Here is a 22,014-nt window from a genome sequence, read left to right on the forward strand (position 1 = left end):
AACAAAGCAAGAAAACAACACTTATCACAGTTGGTGTTTATGTGCTGTTTTTTTCTCCTTTCCATCCCGTTCTGTCTCTCTGCCTTCATTCCTCGCTCTGTCTCCCTTTCATTGTGTCTCGGCCCCATTTATTACCCCTTTTGTAGTACAGTATGCTCAATACATAAACAAATACAGCTGCTGCATTTCATCAAGCCTTTGATTAGTCTTGTCGACTGCACCACAGCCCACGAGAACACAAGAGAAATCGAGAAATATGCCACAAACTCCCCCAGGAGAATCATTTCTGGAAACTCAGTATTGTTTGTAAGGAGGTGGGTGTTGCCATTATGTGTTTCTGCTGCGTTTATGCTTTGTTTTTCTATGGAGATCATAAATTCTCCAGCCTGTAAATGGGAACAGTTTACAGTTATACAATAAAGGACTTATTATTGGACAGAATGAGAGAAGCATTTGTATCCAGCAGAGTGACTTTGCAAGTTGGACATTCAAAGCACGTTACTGTGTGTGTGTGTGTGTGTGTGTGTGTGTGTGTGTGTGTGTGTGTGTGTGTGTGTGTGCGTGCGTGTGCGTGTGTGTGTGTGCGTGCGTGCGTGTGTGTGTGTGTGCGTGTGTGTGTGTGTGAGAGTGCGTGTGTGTGTGTGCGTGTGCGTGTGTGTGTGTGTGTGTGTGTGTGAGAGAGTGCGTGTGTGTGTGTGCGTGTGCGTGTGTGTGTGTGTGTGTGTGAGAGAGTGCGTGTGTGTGTGTGTGTGTGCGTGTGCGTGTGTGTGAGAGAGTGCGTGTGTGTGTGTGCGTGTGCGTGTGTGTGAGAGAGTGCGTGTGTGTGTGTGCGTGTGTGTGAGAGAGTGCGTGTGTGTGTGCGTGTGTGTGTGTGTGAGTGCGTGTGTGTGTGTGTGTGCGTGTGTGTGTGTGCGTGTGTGTGTGTGTGTGTGAGTGCGTGTGTGTGTGTGCGTGTGCGTGTGAGAGTGCGTGTGTGTGTGTGTGAGAGTGCGTGTGTGTGTGTGTGTGTGAAAGAGCGACAGAGAGGCAAATGCACTGCATATTGCGCTTGTTTACTGTATATGATGTCTGTTTCTTATCCCATTTAAACATTTCTGTAGTGTAGTGGTGACTGTGTCACAATGTGATTGTGATGGAGGAGATCAATGTCTCATCCCAGGGGCCTGGGATACTGACTAACCATCTAATTAGAGGGAACAAGCAGGAGCCAAAGCTTTAAGTGAATAATTAGTGCTCTCAGAGTCCGAGAAGAACAATGCAGGGAAGAGATGAAAAACGATCACCATACCACATCACTGCCTCCCCTCACAAAACCAAACAGCCTGTGTCCTGAGGAGTTTTATGAGACTTGATATCAGAGCAGCTGGGAGATGAAGAGAGAAGCAGACGCTCTGTGACCACCTCAGATGTTAAATAAGCTCCTTTATTTATCATCTTGCAATTTCAGTAAAAACGACACACGAGCAGAACTTCAAACTTGTGACACTTTTACTCATTGGCAGTATTTCTATCAGCATCGGGCAAAAACAATAAGTGCATCATTCTTGCATCCCTTATTTGGTCCAATTGGCATCAGCAACAGTTTTGCTGAAGCTGTGTAACCGCAGAGGACACTAAAACACAACAATGGAAAGATAGATGGAAAAAGCATTTTTCCAGACATCCTTTGAAACCTTATGAGAGTAGGTAATAAAAGACTAGCAGCTACAAGCACCAGTAATGGTCCCTTTAAACGCACAACTTTTTTTTTTTTCCTGAGGATGAAGCAAGAGAAAAAAAACATGCAGTCATTAATCAAAGAGCCTTATTAAAGAGGGAGTTTAAATGTGATCCATAAAATTCATGGGATATTTGTCCATTAGATAATTAAATACTCCATTTTATCCACGCAGCTGATATTTTCGTTTGAGGGTAACACAAAACAACGATGAAAGAAAAACTGAAAGAAAAACTGAAATGAATCCTCTGGGAGGCATAAATGTGCCGCAGGAGAATGTGGTCTGCATGCCTGCACTCATCAGGTGGTTACCAAAAACACATATTATCATGGACCATAAACACATTTAATTCATTGTGCTTCATGGAATTCAGCCAAAAATGTTTGCATTTTTCCTTGATCGGTTGAGAAGGCCCGAACTACAATTAGAGGAAAGTTGATCACGAATAGACAAAAACAGCCAAATATATCGAGCCCTCGAAGAAACTCTACTAATTAAGTTATTATTTGTAATTTCAAGTGCAATATCTCAGCAACTAATGGATGTACTGCCATGAAATTTGGTGCAAAAGTGCACTGCCCCCCACCACCCCAGGCCCATTGGCTTTAGAGAGAATTGGCAAATATTTGCATTTGCCAAACAAATATTGCACAACAAGAAGATTAGTAGAGATTACTTTTACTTGGCTTACAGGGCGTCTTTATACAGACTCACAGAACTGCTGTAATATGAGTTCTAGTCAGTTAACCTTACCTTTAAAAAAAGCATAAAAACCAATTGCCTTGAAAATGAAATATGGGATGGGTGTGTTATACTACCAAAGGGTGCAGGACACTTGCATATCCTATAGTTTGAGTAATAAAGTAAAAACTGTACAGAGTACTTGATAGATTAGATTTAAATGTAGTCTTTTAGTATATTCCCAGAATGACTCTTTTAAAAACACCCAATTAAGTGAGACACACTGTCTGCACAAACCGCAGACTCATTTTGTCACTGTCACTACTTTCCAATATTAAAACTTAGACCGACTATGATAAAGCATTTTGATCAAATTTAGCAGAAAATGGGCAAACCTGCAAAACACACACACTTACACACACAAAACAGGTAAAAACACTAGGCGATCGAATGCCATTTGCCATACAATAGACACTAAATAAAATTAAATATATTATAACTGTGCAGAGCTGATCTACATTTGGCAGCGAGCCCTCATTTGTGAGCCCTAAAGTAGCTGACCTGCTATTCATCTCCTCCTCGTTCCCAGGAGAAATACTAAACAATGGCCATCTACTCATTAGCAAACATTCTACACAGGCAGCTCACCTCGTGATCAATACATCTAATTCCCTAATGGTCCTGACTGATTTAACCCCAGACATTTTGAGAATGGGAAGGAGCCAGAGACGGGGTCTGAGAGACCATATTTACCTGATTGTCCTCTGGTTTGTTTTTGTGTGTTTACTTTCTAGATTGCATTTAAAAGTTTCCTCATAACACTTCATACAGGTATTCTCCCTGAGGGCAGGTGTGGGTGGAGGTGAGCTTTAAGGAGGTCAGAGGTCACAATAAGCTAATAGTAGTGATTTCAAAACTCCTCTGCCCACTTCTTCAGGTAAGGGCAGGCCTAATGAAAGTGAAAGGGGCATGTCAACCCCATAAAGAAGTGAAGCTTAGTACTAAAAACATTTAAAAAGTCACTTCACTTCTTCCAGAATAGTTAACCTAATATATGGCACAAAGTTTTAGTCCCATTATTGCAAAGCAGTAACCATCTAATTCTAGTCACGGAACACCTGCGAGAACACTATACATAAAACTGCATTAAAAAGAAGGAGTTTGGCATGTTTCTGTGAAAAATGTGCAATTAATTTGGCTGGGAGACAATAATCTTGGCAGGTAACATTTTTTTAATTTATACTCTCTGGGTACTTAAGTCAAAAATCTGAATTCAGGCATTAGTTGCACTTGGTTGCGCACAGACACAAACACATGCACGCACTTACACTATTTCATCCTTAATAGAAGCCTCCATTTAACAAAATGAGTATCCTTTTGTGAATGTAATGATTTTAAGGGAAACCACATTATAAGGCTCTCAAGGATCATCCGTTATGTTCATTCTTTGTGTTTTAACAACACAGAATGACTCATATTTTCAGTTTTCCATTATAAAATGTGTTTGTGTGGGGGGAGAATCTCCAGAGAAAACTCATAAGTACAGCATGACTGACCTTACCTCAACTTCAGTACTTATAATTTTTTACATACAGGAGCTTATTAAAGAAATAAGGAAATGCCTAAATTAGCTCACTTCGTTAAATGTTCTCTCTGAGACTCGAAATATCTCACTGGGTTTTGCACTGGTAACAGTGCAGGGACACGCACGTGCACACACACACGTGCACACACACGTGCACACACACGCATGCAATGTTGCCTGAACCTGTGTCAGTATTATGGCCGAAAAGCTGGCTGTGGTGAAAGCTGGTGCAAGACCACCTAAGGGAAATATTCGGCCTCTAAAAACAATGACAGAGTGAGAAAAATACTGCAGTAGCAAAACCTGAAGGCATCCCTGGTTTAGGCAACCACAGCAGCCACGAGGCAGGGCTGTGGTGCTTCGGTCCGGGCTTCCAAACCACATGTCCAACTTGTCTTGACCTCTTGCTTATTTTGATTCGCACTTGTCCTCGTCTCAGACACTCATTCAACCATTTACTTGAGCTTTCCTGTCAATCATAGCATACTAAATAAAAACTTTCTCCAACCCGTTCCCTTTTTCCCAGAGCTTAAACTTAAGGAACACCACCCATGTATAATCATTCAGCGCTGGATGGTGTCACATTAGGACTAACTCTGACATGAAAATAAAAACATAGAGACAAGCCTGCATTAGACACCTCGAGATGAGTCTCGCCTACAACCTTACTTGACCTGCTGTTAGTTTGTAATACATGAAGAAAACAGATGCAAGACATTAAAAGCAAAACACAGTTTAAGTGTTAGGCATTTCTGGACATTATTGGGGGAAATGAAAAATTCAAAAATGAATCCTTAATTTAAAACACATTTTATATTGTACAGACATTTTATTACAATATCTGCTACTTTGACTTTTTACCTATTCACGGTAGATTTGTATAAAAACACACAGATTTACGGTTACACAAGGTTAAAGTCAATTTTATACAAAAATCTGAAGGTCTTTATACAATTGTGTTCATAAACCAAGCAGAGCCTCATTTACAGAACATTTTATCCCTAAAAAGTGGACAGTAATGGACATCAGGGAATGATGAAAAAGGATCCTCACTGTAAAACCTTTTTAAAAACTATCACAATTTGAATTGGAATACTTTATTAATCCCTGAGAAAATTATGTGGTTTCATTTGCTCCAAGGCAGTAAGAACAGTAACTGATAAACAGATTTAAATAACACAATACATTAAAAAGTTATAAAATATAAAAAATAGTTCGAAAATATATATAAATCTATTAGAGCTGCATATAAAAATAGTTTGATTATAAATATATAAAATCAAAAACACCTGTGAACCCTGAACTATCCTGTATTTAGTAGATTTATATAAACTGTCAAAAAATCTGGTTGATGCCCTTTAGATTGTTTTTATTAATCACAACCTTACAAACCCAGTGGTTCTACTTTTTGTTACTAACTGAATCCAAATCATTAACTGGGTGGAAGGATGTGGTATACTGCATCTTTCTATATAATGGGGACAAAAATAATCTACACTACAAGGAAAGGGTTTCATTAAAGTTTACAGCTTGTATTTAAGCAGTGACGATGGACATTTATAGCAACTTCAAAAGTAAGTTAAGTCCAAGAAACACTCGTTTCAGACATTATAAACCTTTGACATGCAGACTGTTCACTTTCCTCACAAAACACTGAACAAGAACGACGAGGACGAGCACACCTGATCGCATTCACTCAAGAGTACGTCAGGGTTTACTAAGGTGATCCGCAACTTCAAAGTGGCATTTAGCGTCATCATAAATCACCGTAAATGAAGGCACTTATCTCAACACTTCATATTTACCTCAACGTTCAGCAATAAAACCTGAACCAAACACATTACTGCTTTGTTTTAATGCTTTTTAAGGTGTGACTGGTTAGCCTTGCCAGATGAGTGTAGTACTGCTCATATTGAGACTATTGTTGCATGTTGACCGGCAGCGTTAGTCAGACATTCCCTCAATTGTTTAAACAGATAAAAGAATAACTTACTGTAAGTGTGGTGCAAACACATTGACAGCTCTGTAACAAAATGATATCTTAAAGTATCACAGAGCTTAAGGGAATATTGGCATAAAGATAACGTCTCTCATCCTAACACCACCCAGCAGGTATCGTCAGCCACAGCAACAATGTCTAAAATAAACAGAGACTGTACACCACACTCACATAGTCTATATAACTTGAAATAAATCGGCAACATGGGCAAGCTTAGCTGGGTTTATCAACTCTTATTATTCCTAGGATTGGTCATGGAAAAATGTATTTTCAAACTATTCTAGTGAAGGAAACCAAGGGGAAAACTCAAATGCTCCACATCTCCATACTACAGGAACACAGTGGCATAACAAGTTTTTCTTGGTTATATGCTGTTGAAAGATGAGCTTCCAATGTGCACATCAAAGCGACTTTATCTTGGCAAACGCTTGAAGACTTCACCCTGACAGTTTCACTCTGTCAGTCAAATTCAGTCAGCGCATAGCATCAAGCAAATGCGTGTCAGCTTCAAGGAGCCACACCAAAAGAAAATGTCTCTGCAGTATGGAATGCTTTAGGGAAGGAACCATCACACTGTCAGTGGTCATGTAAACAAGCATTTCAGAACATCACAACAGAGACGTACAGCAACAGAATCCTTTGTAAAAAGTTAGGTCTATAATTTTAACCAGATTTTTTTTTTCGTGGTTTTTTTGTCATCTTATCAATCACTAATATGACTGCATGTTTTAACAAGTGAGTAAAGCATATTTTCAAACTGAGCTAATGTTTGATGAATCTGCTGTCAATGCAAGTAACCACAAACTCATTTTTCTTTTACCTCCCACTTACTGTCTCACTTTGAATTAATGGATTTAGCAGTTGCATTTGTTTTAAATTTAATAAACCTGCTGGTTTGGTCGCAGGTTTTCCTTCCACCTCATTAGAAAATTCCTTCCTCCCAACAGACTGTACATAAAGGATGGATGTAGCTTTTAAGTCTAAAATGTAAAAACAGTTTTGAAGTTCCTTAAAATGCATTCTTTCTAACAGCCAGACTCTTTTGGTTAAAAAAAAGTCTCTTCAGCAAACATTCTGGTCTCTACTGATATTATTATTTAGGGCACACTCGTCTTGTCATTGTCGAGTCACTAGAACACGAGCAGGCAGGACGGTTGCTCTGACACAGTCACCCCATGGTCAAGATACCAAGACAGCCATGATCAAAATGCTCAGCTTGAGGTGTTACAACGGGAATTTACTACTTTACTTGTGACATCAGTGCGGCCATGTCCATCCTTTATATATCCTTCCTCAGAAAATGATTTCACAAGCTGTTATTATGATCTATAGTATGGCCTCTGTGGAACGCGTGAAAAATTGCATGTAAAATTGCATGTAAAAAATGAGTGGCGTCACCTTTAACTTGGCATCCTGTAGAATGGAGCTTTTTACGTTGAGTTTAACATTATCACAAGTGTGCACATCATCCCAAACCCATCACAGGCAAGCTTTAACCTCCAGTCTCTGGGTCAAAAAATGGGTGTGTTGAGGCCTTCTGACGTGCATGTTATCACGTTGTGTATGTTGTTTCAGGAATGCTTGTATGGGTTTAGTAAGACACGACAGATGCGATCACTTAGTTGGAGGACCTGAGTGGACTTGTTGCTTTCTACAGTTCATTGCTAAAACATAGTCCTCTCGGTACACTAAAAGCCTGGTTAAAATGTATCAGCATTCAACTCACCTACAACGTTGAGAAAATTAAATTTCACAATGAATGAAAGAGTCACATTACTCAAAAGAACATTCAGTGCAGTTTAATAATGAGATAATTTTAGGGGAATTGAGATTTTAGTTATGTGAAAATGTTTAGAACTGCTGTCAGAAGAGCAAGGCTAATGTTCGAAGCAAGATGTGGACTTCAATATATAACGACAGCGAGCATTTACCGATCTGGCAACGAGGAGCGGCTCTACCTTTAGGACAAAACTTGCTGCGCAGCTGTCATTGTGTACAGACGTGCACTGACAGCGTGCCTTTTTGAAATGTTTAGACAATTCCACCACATGACGCTGCCATGAGGGATTACTAAGATCAACAAATGTACTGACCTACGCTGTAATCCACACTGTCAGTTCCTGGCCTCGTGTGACCTGCCTGCCTGTGGATGCTCCATCAGGGTGTGTCACCCTCAACAGGGGTGGCATGACCCTAGATGACAGGAAACCCAGCTGGATCACAGACGAACCACTAGCAAGGCTGCGGCAGGTGGCTCAGCGAGTGGCGACCCACTACCAACCACACGACATCAAACGTAAGCAAAAAAGCAGACAAAACGAAGGCACAGACAAAACAAAAGTGAGACAAAATGAAAACACAGACCACTGTTGCCTTTCCTCTGGCACACCACAGTGTTTTTGAGGCTATTGTAGCCAGCCGCAGACTGAGAACACTGACACCAAAAGAACATCAGCATTCTCTCACTTGGCAGCCGAAGCTTTCAAACGCAGAAGATTGAGAACACACAGCGCCAGAAGGTGAGGCACCACGTGGCGATTGTGGTTTTACAATAGATGAGACAGAGCATTCGTGTCTGAAAGCTGCCTCGTACCCCTGCAGGGAGAAACCGTCTCCACCAAACAAGCATGTTTTCATGACACTGAATGCCTGGCTCGCAGCACACCCCATCTCCTTTTCTTATGTTTCATTGCTCTATCTAACTTTCAACAGCCAAACAAAAAAGGGAACGATCATGTAAGGCAGCACTTGATATGGGCAAAGCTCTGAGCAGCTGAAAATTGGCCACATGTCACAAGGATGGGTTACATACGCAGTACTAGGATCCCAAACAAAAACAAGGCTCAACCAGCACATGGTATATCCATACGGAATAAAAGCTGGCCTAATTTTACCAAAGACAGTGACAAGCTCTCAATGTACACACTGCTCTTCCAAACCTTTGTGGTTTGGGAGGAAAAACACACTGTGCTAAATGGACAGTTGTCTGAAATAGGTCAGTCAAAACTCTAATGGGATACAGACAAGCTCCTATATGCATAATATACCGAGGATAACTATGGCTACACACACAGGCCGTGCAGCCAACAGGCATTATTAGACGGGTTAATGGGTTCCGGGCCATTCAAACAGCAGGCTTTAGTCAGGCATGCTACTCAGACAGGATAATGGTGGGATAGCTAGAGGGGCTGGGAGGTTCTTGAGGCCTAGTAGTGCCTCGTAGTACCTACTGCAAGCTTTGCAGCTTTCCACCTGCACTATTTCTACTGTTTTACCTCAAGTTCCAAGACAGGCTGCATTTTCTTCTTCTTTTTTACCTCTTTTTTGTGGTCTTTAGTCTTTATTAATTAGGATTTCTGGACTAGCATCACTAACCCTGCAGAACAGGTTAGACCCTTAATGCGGTGACAGTGGTAAGCACTGCAGATATAACTAAACACTACACACATTAAATATTAAGGAATGAAAAGGGCTCAGGCAGCCACAGGAGAAGTACAATAGATATTTAAGGATTTGGAAAAATAATAATAGAAAATACATAAATATAGAGAAGGAATCTCAGGCACGCAGCGATAAAGTAGGGTTTGATTAGATTAAATGGAATGTTATTCATTCATGACTGAAGAGGAAAATGGAATATTTATGTAAGTTAAACAAATCAGTCAAGCTCTGCTTGGTAAAATTTTTTGCCTTTATCTCTCCTATTGTGCTCACTTATCAGATTCATTTAGTTATTAAAATAATATTTGTTTCCCAACTTTATTGGCACTTTTATAATAACACATTGTTTGCATTTAATAACATCAGCATGTGCACCAGTTACATGCCATAAATCACTAGATCTGAATCTCCTCTGCGGGTATTCAGATATTTGGCATCAAAAACAGTGTTAGGCTGATCCATCAGAGTCTGTTTTCAACAGGAGCGATTAAAAAGGTGGAAGGAACAAAAGCACCGGGATTAAAGACAGGCAGCTCTTTCTAGATATGTGCCAAACTAGTAGAGAAGACACACAGAAGCCCTAAATCTCCCTGTGTAAACAGTCCATCACACATATTAATCCCGGAATTACTGGACAGGGAAACTCTCACACCCACATGTGAACAAAACACACAAAAGCATCCACAAACTGGTAGATGCACATAGTCGCTCACATCAAAAAAGCATGTCAAAACAAGCTGCAAAGCCAAAGGGGGAAACTTATGAAGATAGATATATACAAAAATGCACACACGCACATTCACACACACACAAGTAGGCAGTGACAGCTTGAAGACAGGCCCAGGCATGGCAGGAGGAGGAGTGACGGAAGGCAATTAGAGACATTTTTTAGATGATAATAGCTGTGTACAAGCCACCGCAGTCCATAAAAGCTATTCATAGCAGGCGAGAAGATGAGCATAGCAATGAAAGTGGTTGGACCGTATGCCCAAGATTTGCCCCTGAGGGCATGGAAGGGATGAAGACAGAGAGCGAGATAAAGAAGTGGCAGTCTCTTACTCTGGCATGTAGGGATGTCACAGTATCTCCAGTAGATCCCGTCCTCATGATCTGCAATGTAGCACCACGGCTGAACATCCCCATCAGGATTCCTGCAGAAAATTATAACAATCATTTGCCTGCATTGGATAATTTTAAACAAGAAACAAATAGTGGGAAGAATAGTTGAAGCTCCTCTTGTGATTATAAAATTATAATCTGACAGTATAGCAGCACATAATTTGCAATGTTTCCCTGTTTAACAACCCGCTTCATTTAAAAACGGGTTGGTGTTTGCCCTGCTCTTTGCCAGATGTTTGTTGTTGTGCACATTTTTTGTTTAAAGTGGAAATAAGGAAATTTTGCACGTACCGAGATATCTATTATTAAAAAAATGATGGGTGAATGCATCAGATTGCTCTCTCTCAGAGTAAAGATTGAGGAGAGCTGAAAAAAAGGATTAGGGAAAAGCATGGGAAGAAGAAATGATAGTGGGATATCAGATCAAAAAGACCGGCTATCGACTGAATACTCAACTATGTTTCAGAAGGAGATTATCTCAGCTGTGTCAGTCATCCTTAGTAGCACCCTTTGGTGCTTGTTGGTTTCACCCCTTCCTCTGTACTCTGGAGGCTCGACCCTGCATGCCAGTCAAGAGCCAGTCCAATTGGTCTAGTTAGAGGTTGGGGGGGAAGCCTCTTTGTTCTGGGCCAGACACAGACCTAAAAAAAAGGACGGCTGATGGGGCCAAGCTTTTGTCTGAGACTATGGCCTCTTTTGATCCTCATCAAGGCCCTTTAAACCCATGAGAATAAGGCTGATGGGCCCCTCAGTGCTTTTCCTTTTCAGTTTCACTTACAAAAGCGATGAGAAGTGGGATTGAAGATACCTAAAAGCCTTGTGCAGGCTTCATATCTCCAGGGTAATCATCCAGCTTTGTAAATCATGACCTTCACAGTAACTTCTAATTTGTCGATAAATAAAGTCAAAGCAGCAAGTGTGCAGCGGAAGCGCAACTTGGTCTGCTTCATGTCTTTAAGCTCCATTTCAAGATAATTCCAAACTGGAAAAATACACTCTCTGCTGACTAAAGAAGCCTTCTAAGATGACATCGCTATTTTTTAGCGCTGACGGTAATTGCCAAAAACCTTTTCTTCATCTCTTTTGACACACCTCATTGTAGCATCTTGACAAAGCCCTGCAGCGCTGCACTATCCCGTTTCACCTTTTGTGCGCACAGTTGTGAAGGGCGTTTCCACGTCTTTTATTCTGCTATCTAACACACTATCCTGAGTTTCCTCCTCTCTTTTCACACTGAGAATGAGGTATTGACAAAGAAGACTTTTCAGAGTTGAACTGAAGTTTAAGCTCCTTAAAGCTTTTACTCTGAATTCATAGCAAACATGGCTTTCTTTATTGCATCCTGTTAGCCATGGGAGTCTTAAAGAAAAGGCTCATCTAGTCACGATCATCTCTCTCAACCTAAAATGTTCCCATGTTCACAGGAAACCAGCCTTGGTTGCCAGTAAATTTGGACTTGATATCATGAGTGCAGATCTGTCTGTCGCTCCACCCAAATTGGAGGCAGACACCTGTTTGTTTACCCCGAGGCTACTGTTAAAATGGCGAAAAAGAGCAAAAAAACTGGGTCCAAGCATAAAACCACTGATATATATACCCTTTCTCCATTTCTTCTTCCTCTTCTTTCCTTTCTGCGCCTGTCAACACATAATAGTCCTATTTGAAATAAGACTCCAAGAACAAACCTAAGATAGTGCTGCCACTTATGTAATTTAGTGCACTTTCTTAATCATCCCTCCAAAAGTCAGGCATGAATTACAGCCATTAGCATTAAAAAAACATCCATCCAGCAGACCACCCAACCCAAATCTGACCTACTGACATCTTTGAACAGTACATGATGTAGTGTGCTCCCCCTCTCTGAGCTTTCACCAAAACCCTGGAGCTCAGATAGCATTTTATCCTTTTTCTAACCCACACACACACACACACCTGCACACACCCTTTCAGTAAAAGCATGAGAACATCATCCACGGAGCTAAATGAACAGGCAAGCCCAAAAAGTTGGGAAATATAATCAATCCTGCCTCGAGCTGCTAGCTCGCACACATACAGAGTGTGTGTGAGGGTCAAAATGGAAGGTGGAAAGCAGACAGCTGAGGTAGCATAGGGCAGATCAGCGGAAAACTTAATGCGGAAATCCATTTTACGTATATATATATATACTGCATAAAGTGTGTCTGTCTGTGTGTGTGTATGTGTGTGTGTGTCTGAGGTTGCATTCACCTCTGTGTGCGTCACAGATTGCCTGCTTGGCTCTGAGTAGATGAGCTTGTTGAAACACTCCCATACCCAGAGGTAGATCACAGAAGATGTTTGGACATTTAATTGGCACAATTACGCTGATCGACTCATTTTGCTCAGAGTGAGCCACACACTTTGGTACTGAGCCAATTATAGCCACATTGCATTTTGCCTTAAAGGCTCCGAAGCTGCGCATTTGAAGGAAAGAGGGGCTTACAAACGAAGACTGAGAAAAACAGCTGTTGTTAGCTGGCTGCTGTTCAAAAGGTTTCCTTTACGTTAGTCCCAAAATGTATGATGCCTGGCACGGAAACTGCACGTAACTATTGAAAAGAAATCCTTTACTTCAGACTATGTTTTCAAATTCTGGAAATCTGGAGATGAAACGTCCTAACATTTTTTCATGAGATAAACTCGAGATTCTACAGTGACTTTTGTTTAAACAATTGAAGATATGGAAAAAAAAAACTTGAAAGAGTCACATTCATCATTTTGCCGAATTGGAGAGTGGAGAAATGCTGATTGCACAGTGGTGGCGAGAGGCTTGTCTGGATAGGGATTTGAGGTCAACAGCAGATCAGAGTCTGGCAATTTACTGCCTGAGAGAAGACTCTTTAATTGACTTGGATGATTTAGCATGCAAACTGCTGCCCGCTGCTGTGCTCCATGAATGCATGTATTGAAGAAGAGGGCTTGTCAGTTGTAGGCTGATATGTATAGTCTACTGTCTATTGTTGCTCTCTCATGGTCTACTTGTGCTAAATGTGAAGTTGTGATCTTCCCGTGTCCTGTCTTGCTGGTAAACCAGCCTCATACTTTTTTACCTTACTTTTATTCATATCTTATATGTCAATAATCTTGGTTTAAACGTGCCTGGAAAATATCAGTTTCTGAGATTTGATATGTTTAAGGGAAATGAAATGATTTCACAGCACTCACAGCAGCAACAGAAACTATATACTGATCAGCCACAACATTGAAACCTCCTGCCTATAATGCGTAGGGGATGTGAGCCCACAAAAACAGTTTGGTCTGATTGGATCATGGACACAAAATCGCCTTTGGGTGTCTGGCAACAGGATGTTGGCACGCGATCCTTTGGGTGCTGTGGGTTGCAGGGTGGGGCCTCTGTGGCTCTGGCCTGTTATGGCACATCCTGCGGATGCTCAATCGGAGTGTGATCCGGGGATTCTGGAGGCCGGGCCATGTTCCTCGAGCCATTCTGGAGCATTTTTGCAGTGCGGCTGGGAGCATTGTCCCAGTGCGTAGCGAGAGGGGGTGGGGTACGTGTGAAAGTAGCATCCACATGACTGCCTGGACCTGAGGTTTCCCAGCAGATAATTTGCATTGCGACCACATGATCAGTGTTATTCACTTCATCTGTCAATGGTTTTAATGTTGTGGCTGACTGGTGTATGCTTTGAGATAAACAGTCGTCACTGCTTTGGGTAATCAGCAGATCAGTTTTTGTTTAAACAATTTCTTCAGCACAAAACATACCCAAATGAAAGCTGTTGACAGTGAGGCCTGAGGAAACAGGACACTGCTGCTGATTAACACACTGTTAACTTTTTTGTACACCACAAACCAAGTTGCAGGAAATACTTTAAAACCACCTAGCTCCAAAAGTGATTTTTCAAAATAACTCAGATTGACCAATCCACTATTTGTATTCGCTCAAACTCCAAAAACATTGCAAAAGATGAACACCGGCATCAGCAAAGATCAGTCAGTCAATATCAGTCTGTATAAAGGCAGAAGTTAATTGCTTCAAGGACAACAACGTGCTGTGATCTGCAATGCAAAGGGCAGCAAAAATAAATAAATAGAGAGTATGTTTTAAGAAAACAAAGTATCACAGTATTAATACACTTATTTAAAGATTATTTAACCCGGACATAGGACCACACACCAAAGTAGTCTGAACAGAACAAATTACATCTTGGAGACACAGATAAAATGATAAAATGTGGATTATAATATAATACTATACAATCAGGAGCTCATTATTGTTCCCCAAACATATCCAGCAGCGGTGTGCATCGCTGAATGGAGGCAGAAATCTCTTAACATCTCAAAACGAAGACGAAAGAAACCAAACCATCTGTAAACCGAACACAAAAACCTGCTCAAATAAGGAGAACATTTTAGTACAGGAAGTTTGTTCCTTCTATGCTTCTGATATTACTATAATGTTGATGTACATCTTCTTGTGGGACACTTCTATTAACTTCCTCAATTTAACAAAGCAGCACCTTGGGATCACAATAAAGTAATACCACCAGTGGACAACTTGGCTGCAGTTTGTCTGACCTCAAATTTGCACCTGACATCATGGAGATTCAATTACAATCAACTTGGGGAACACTTTTCACTCTGGCATTTCCATTATCTCATCTATGTAAGGGAAAAGCATTAGAAGCCATACTGAACACTCATAAATCCTACCGTACACACACACCTGCATATATATAGCCATCAAATGGATGGCAAAGCTATTCAACCACCCACTGAACCTTCAAGCAATTCACACCCTCACACTAATGCAGTCCAATAGCAGCCCTTAAGGAACAGTGGATTAGAACGAACAAATGAAATATAAATCAGGATTTCTATTTCTGTGATGCTCTTCTTATGAAAGTCACAAAGTATTACCAAAATGTCAAAGAAGTGCTTAAGGTCTGAAAAAAAAAGTGTCTTTTTTTAAGCGTACAACTGCATAATTATTAGGACGCAACATCCGAGCTCAACACCAAGAGTTAGAATTAACATCTATTTCATAACAAGAAATCAGCTCAAAATCCAACCAGGCTGATAATTAGCGATGTGATATTCACTGCCTTGCTAAGACTCAGCTTAGAAATGAGCGCTCTTGTCCTTTTCCTGAGGCTTTGTGCTCCTTTCTTTGCAGGGGAATAATGTGACATTTCCCCTCTGCCCAGTTTCCCCCTGTTTTCACTCGGATATTTTATAGCGGGCTATAAAAATGAAATGTGGGGGCTGTTAGGGTTCTTTCTTCAGCACCACTCTGGTGCCCTCTCCAATAAATCACCAGCAGGAAAAACGCCAATGATGGGACTAAAAGTCAGTTTGTAATCCTCTACTTCTCTGCTTCACAAAACTTGATATTTGCTTGGAGCTGTGTGTTAAAATTAAGATGTGTGATGATTCCTGGATTCACACTTTCCACCTGGGCACTGGCTTCAATTCTCACCTCTTAACACTACAATTGGCCTAACAGTTAGACATGCCAACATTTCCCTGGCTCTCCTCATTTTACTCCATTTTCTTGCTGGTACTTCTTTTGTCCAAGGATTACCACCTCTTTGTTTTCAAGCCAGAACTGTCGACAAAAATCTAAACCTTAGAGGAGAGACAAACATGGGTAGGTCAGGGAGATGAGAAAGCATCTGAAGGTTAAAGAGGGTTAAAGAAACACTGGAAACAATTTGAATTGCAAGATGCACCACATGCAAATAAGGAGATTTACAATTCAAATTGGGCAACAATGTCCAAGACACTTTCCCACATGGCTGGAAAAATCCATCTCGTGAGCCAGCTTTCTGTGATCAAACAAATCAAGCATTACACATTTTTATGCAGTGGGATAACTCCCTCTTCTGCGGGTATGTTCATAACATTTGCAGTCAACAACATGCACAGACATTCACAAATGCTTGACCTTGTACAGACAAAAATGCCATCCCTCATCTTTCCACAATGAACAGGCCACTTTGCTTCCCATAGCAATGCTGATGGGTGACTCCTTACAAGGAGGGTCTCTGAAAACAGTTGTTGCTACAGCCCTAAGTGACAGAAATCCCTCTGTCGTGAGTGAAGCAAAGCTACGTGCTATCAATGAGTTGGAATGTCTGCTTACTGCTTCAGGGGCCAAGAAAACAGCCAAATCCTAAAAATGAAGATGTCCATTTTGAATGGTGTGTTGGACATAATACGCTTCTAATACGCAGGAAAGCTTTTCTCCATCCTCTGCATGTATCCTGCTCATAAATCTTCCGAATTCCCATCCAGCTGAAGTAAAAACAAATCTGTCCAGTGCCACTTGAAAGCATTGTTCCGTTATGAGTTTACAACCATGACATAGAGAGGCTTTCAGAGGCTTTGGGCCCGGGAGGAGGAGGAGGAAGGGGTGTTCTGTTTCTTATGGCCGGGCGATCTGGGCCAAGCCACTGTTCTGGACGTCTCTGCGAATTTGAACTGACTCACGAATGAGTGTGGCTCCCTGAAAATACACAAGTTTGACAGTTGTGCATGCAATACTGACAGTTGTACTTGGAGTGTGACTGACGGAGAGAAAGGGCTTGCTAGACACCCAAAGCCACTGTGTCCCTTCACATTCCAGGGATGAGGAATAGAGATTTGCTTACACAAACTCTTCAGGCGTATTTGCGTCCTTGCGGTGACAGGGCTAAACGTTCTCCTCTGGTACTACATATAAAATATTCAGAAGCAAATGTCTTAGCTGGTCCCTGGTGTTTAAACCCTTTGCAAGACAACAACAACATGACTCTAAATTCTTCACAAAGTCAAGTGCTTTGTCCACGAAGTTCAAAGCTCCGTCAAACAGCAGTATTGAAAAGAAACTTTTTAAGGCGCTACTAATCAATAACAAATGATCATCATCATAAACAAAAACAAGATAAGTGCTTATATAATTGGTAGGCTTAGACTGTGAGCCACAGCTTAGGACTTTGTGGTAAATCTGATGGATCTGCAACACAAAAGAAGATTGCTTTACAACAAACAGCATGAGGGAAAAATTTGTTATTCTTCCAGGCAACCGCCAGAAAAGCTTGCTCAAAAGGCTGTGTGTGGAAAGGAGTGAAGCTTGCAGAGAAATGCCTAAATGAACTTTTACCCTTAGCTCTACATCTAGACGCTGAAATCCTTGTCAACAAAAGATCAGAAACTGCATTTGTGAAATCAGGCCTTATTTATTAATCACCTAAATCAATTTATGGATGCACAGGTCACTTTGAGGTGAGTGTGACCTCCGAGGGAAGTGAGTCCATCCTGGATTTAGAGTAACAAAGGTATAAAAAGAAAAAAGGTTGAACAGAAACAGTTTTGGAGCAGTGGTTCCCGGCTAGGAAATTACTGGTCATGAGCTTCGGTTTTGTAAGGATGAAACAAACAGAATACAACGTGTTCATTAGTGGTTTTTGCTACCTTTGCTCAAAGGCAGGCCACTTGTTTCCACCTGTTACCAGTCTTTGTGTTAAGCCCAGTTAGCAAGCTGACAGCTGCTGGCGGCAGCTTCATATTTTGTGATGAAAACAACAATGCCACTCTCTTCTAACTAAATACTTCTATTGAAAATGCGAAATCTGAGAGCTTGTGAGCAAAGAGATAAGAAAGAAGACAAATTTGACTGTGCACATCCCTTTCCTTCAGGCTTTTTAGTCACATTTGTATCTTGTGATGTACTGGAGTTTAAGTTCTTAATTCTATGCATTAACAGATCGCAGTGTTTTATTTCTGTGTGGATGGTGGCAAACATCTCATTAATCTTGTAAAAATGTACTTTTTAACTTTTTCTTGTTATCCACAGTGTGAATTAGCATGGCATTTGCTCAGTGCTCTGTTGAGCTGAACACAGATACTGTTCTGGATTGCGTCACGAACGAAGCTTTTATGTTGTGAAACTGTGCGCATGTATAGCAGATGACTAGCTTACTGTAAAAGCTATATAAACTTCAAATTTGAGTTAAAGTCAACCAACTTTTGAGGGATTTTTTCATTGGGTCTGATTCTGCAGTTTTTATGTCCCAGTGACCACTGAAATTAAAGTTATGGCTCTGTGGAAAGTAAAATATTCACCTGCAGTAGTTATGGCTGCCCAGACCTCCTTCTCCATTCGGGTATTTGAGGGTGTTGTAAGGGTGCTGGAAGGTCTCATTCCAGAAAAGGCAAGGTTTACCCCCATGCAGGCTGGTCTGGTTCTGGAAGCCCCTGTAGTCTTCTCCATTGGCAGTGTAACACTCTGTAAAAAGAGAGAGAGAGAACGTGAACTACGATTATAAAGCAGCCTCTAATGTTTGCAGTAAGGAATTAGCCATGTATTAAACTGAAAATCAAACACTTGGAGAAAGCTTTTAAACAGGCGCGTAAAACTCAGCCGCACATGTGTCCTGCTTTATTAAGAATCTGGACTGTGAAATTTACTTGTGCAATTAAATTTTTTAATGTCTTTGGAATGAATATAGATGAAAAGTTTGGAATAATTATATTCTTTGCCCAGGCTCCATACATTTTAAACTCTGGCCAAAAAAATGTTAAAGCAAGATCAATGACAACATTGTTTCAATTAATGCAAACACACGAGCATAAAGAAAAGAAAAGACCCTGCAGATATGTAGCAAAAGCAAATATGGATTGAATTTTGAGGAAGTGTATAACAACCATCTGGCTAAGCGCAAGAAAAAAAGAGAAAGCCGGGTTCCCAAGGCAAACAATGGCTGGTTCAGAGCTTTTCTTCGCTGAAAAGGGAATTCAAATAAACAACGGCTGATGGAACGATGATGAGCTATCACCGCTCATCACAGTGAGCCTCGGGGGGGATCCTGTCAAGAGAGCTTTAACAGCTACAACTGAATTCCTCTTTTGATTGCATTACAATGGAAAATATTAATTTATTGTGTGACTGTTTTGATTACAGATGACGTAAATTCTCGTAACTTGAATGGCTGATAGATCAGGAAACCCATTTTCTTTAATATGTGGGGATCAAAACAGGCTTCTCAGTGTACAGGTATGGCATTCATTTTTGTGCAAACAGAAGGTGCAAAAGATGCTGCAAGAGCAACAAGTTGACATTTCCACAAAGAAGAAGAGCACACATAAATATCACAACAGTTTTACTTCTTGCCTGTCAGTCAAACATTAATGAGGAGCAAACAATACTGGGGTCTTGTTGCTATGTATGTGGTTCGCCAATGACCGGCCCCTTTTATCAAGCTAAGCTGTCTGGGCTGAGTATGACCTAATGCACTGCAATATGACAGTCATTATACCCCTTGGTGAGCCAGCTGTGCTCCAAGGCTCTTTCATATTCTCTTTTCAATCCAAAGTTTCCCAACTTCCTCTCTGGTGTGTTGTCATCTGTTCTGCTCTCTCGCTCTCGTCTACTCGCTTCTTCTCTGCCGTTGCTTTTCTGTCGTTCTCTTTCAACTGACACAGATAAGCATTTCTTTGGGGATGCTTTACCCTCACAGACTTTAAACGTTACTTCTGTGGTCAGTTGCCAGGTCCGTTCTTTGCTGGTTCTCTGAGCTAGTCGCACAGATAAGGAGAGCTGAGCAGCACTGATAAAAAGTTATTTTCTGTGGTAGATCAATGAACTTCCAAGTTAACCCTCTGCGTGTTATTGGTACACGTGAAGCGGTAAATAAATGTACAATTAAGTTACTTACACTAAAACTAAGTGTCGTTAAAGTTTCATATCTTTTATAATTAGCTTCCCATACTCTGCAGCATGCTGTGCGATATTTACAGCAGTTAGTTTGCACGCAAACATGCATTCCAGCTTCTTGCATCCACCACAAAGTAGTGCTAACACTTAATTTAGAGTAAATCAGCGTCCCGACTGCTCTCAGTGCGTCAGCCAAAGTTGATTTTAATTAAAGTTGTTTCGGCTGTGTTGTTCAGTCAAGCTTATCAGCTATTCATCGTCTGGCTGACAGCAGTTCAACAGCAGCAAGGAGCTGCAGGGTGTCAGGTTCCTGCAATTATGATGCCACTCTATTGTCTGTAAATGGCTCCCTTCTCTCTTAGCAAATTAATACTGTCTTGGCATGCAAGGATATCAACCAGCAGATCGTAAATCCACCTGAGAGCGGCTGAGGCAGAACACGACTCCATAAAATTGGAAAAACAGCTTAATGGTGTTTCAGTGGGGGTCATGCACTTGCCAACCTTACATAGGGGAGCTATGAGATGAGTGGAGGAAACAAGTTATCATCAGGCTGACATCCAGAGGACAGACGAGGCATATTAAATAATGCTCACTTCTCAGGCCTCAAAAGATGCACCTGCAAACAGATGCAGAGTTTATGGGGACTTCTGGCAGGGGGGGGCTTTTTCTCAGGATTAATGCTGGCTGCTCTGCTTCAACACTTATCTTGATAATTATTCTTAATGTAACGTATCCTCATTTGGTAAAATGGGACTCATATGTTGATTTTATGTTGTATTTACAATTTTTTGGATGTTGGCAGTCATGGCAACAAAAAGACAGGGAAACACTGCTTCTGAGACTTTGGCAGCAGGACGAGAGCAATTATGAGTCACTGCTCCCCAAAAGCAATCATGGCTGTTACTCCACAAGTCAAAGAGGATAACATCAGGAGGGACAGGGCAACTGACTGCATCCCAAATGAGCTCACGTCCTTCAAATATCTTCTCCTCAAACAGAGTGAGCATTAAACTGACCGAACTTGGCTGCATGCAGAGCTGCTCAATGCACTGTATCAAAAAGAAAGAGCCAAATGACTTTGCAAATGTCTTCCATCTCTCTCTCTTCTCCTCCTTCAGGAAACTTTCCTCTTGAGTTTCAGGATGAAGCATTGCTTGTCTGCACATGGTCCGCTTGGAATGGGTTGCCGCTGGCAAACATCCCGCACCGCTGTGGCCAAGTTAGCTTTCCAGGATGAGAGGGTAAATATGGCAGCGTTTTGCCACTGTTACAGAGATGGGGGTGGGAGGGTAGGGGGTTGATCCATGTGGTTTTGAGGCATCATTTGCTTGTGGTGGGAATGGGAAGTAACAGATCTGCAAGGACTCTGATATAAGTGAGGCCATCGTAAAGATGAATGGCCCATTTAAAAGCCCTGCGGATGCCCACACATCTATCACACTAAAAAGAAAAGGCCAATTTTGCATTGGAACGGCGTAGGTATGGACCCTTTATCCTTGTCCTCCAGAAAAGGAAGAGCTCATCCACTGATTGGCTCTTCGCCACTTCAGGCCCACTCCCCTCCAAACACACCCAGCCCTTTCCTCACACCCTCTTACTTGTCACCAAGCAACTGTTGCGCTCTCGTCACAAGGCCCCGGGCTTTCTTGTGGTTTCATCATAGACTGTGATGGGAAACAGAACCACCACCGCATAAAAGCGAGAGAAAATGGGGAAAAAACTCCAATAAAATACATGCAGATCTACAAATAGAAAAAGTCCGGGAAAGAGAAGAGGAGGACTCGCCCTTGAC

At 41.3% G+C, this 22,014-nt stretch overlaps 1 protein-coding gene across 3 annotated transcripts in view; it reads right to left on the reverse strand.

The window, feature by feature from the left end:
• Nucleotides 1–22,014, reverse strand: part of kremen1 (kringle containing transmembrane protein 1) — a 63,295-nt gene that overhangs the window by 20,268 nt on the left and 21,013 nt on the right. For all 3 annotated transcript variants that reach the window (XM_026186146.1, XM_026186145.1, XM_026186144.1), the window contains exons 2-3: nt 18,629–18,791; nt 10,484–10,575 (exon numbers count right to left, since the gene is read on the reverse strand). In XM_026186146.1, coding sequence (XP_026041931.1) covers nt 10,484–10,575; nt 18,629–18,791 — 255 coding nt within the window. The remainder of the gene's footprint in view (nt 1–10,483; nt 10,576–18,628; nt 18,792–22,014) is intronic.

This window comes from Astatotilapia calliptera, chromosome 12 (genome assembly GCF_900246225.1).
Source record: "Astatotilapia calliptera chromosome 12, fAstCal1.2, whole genome shotgun sequence".
Lineage (NCBI taxonomy): Eukaryota > Metazoa > Chordata > Actinopteri > Cichliformes > Cichlidae > Astatotilapia > Astatotilapia calliptera.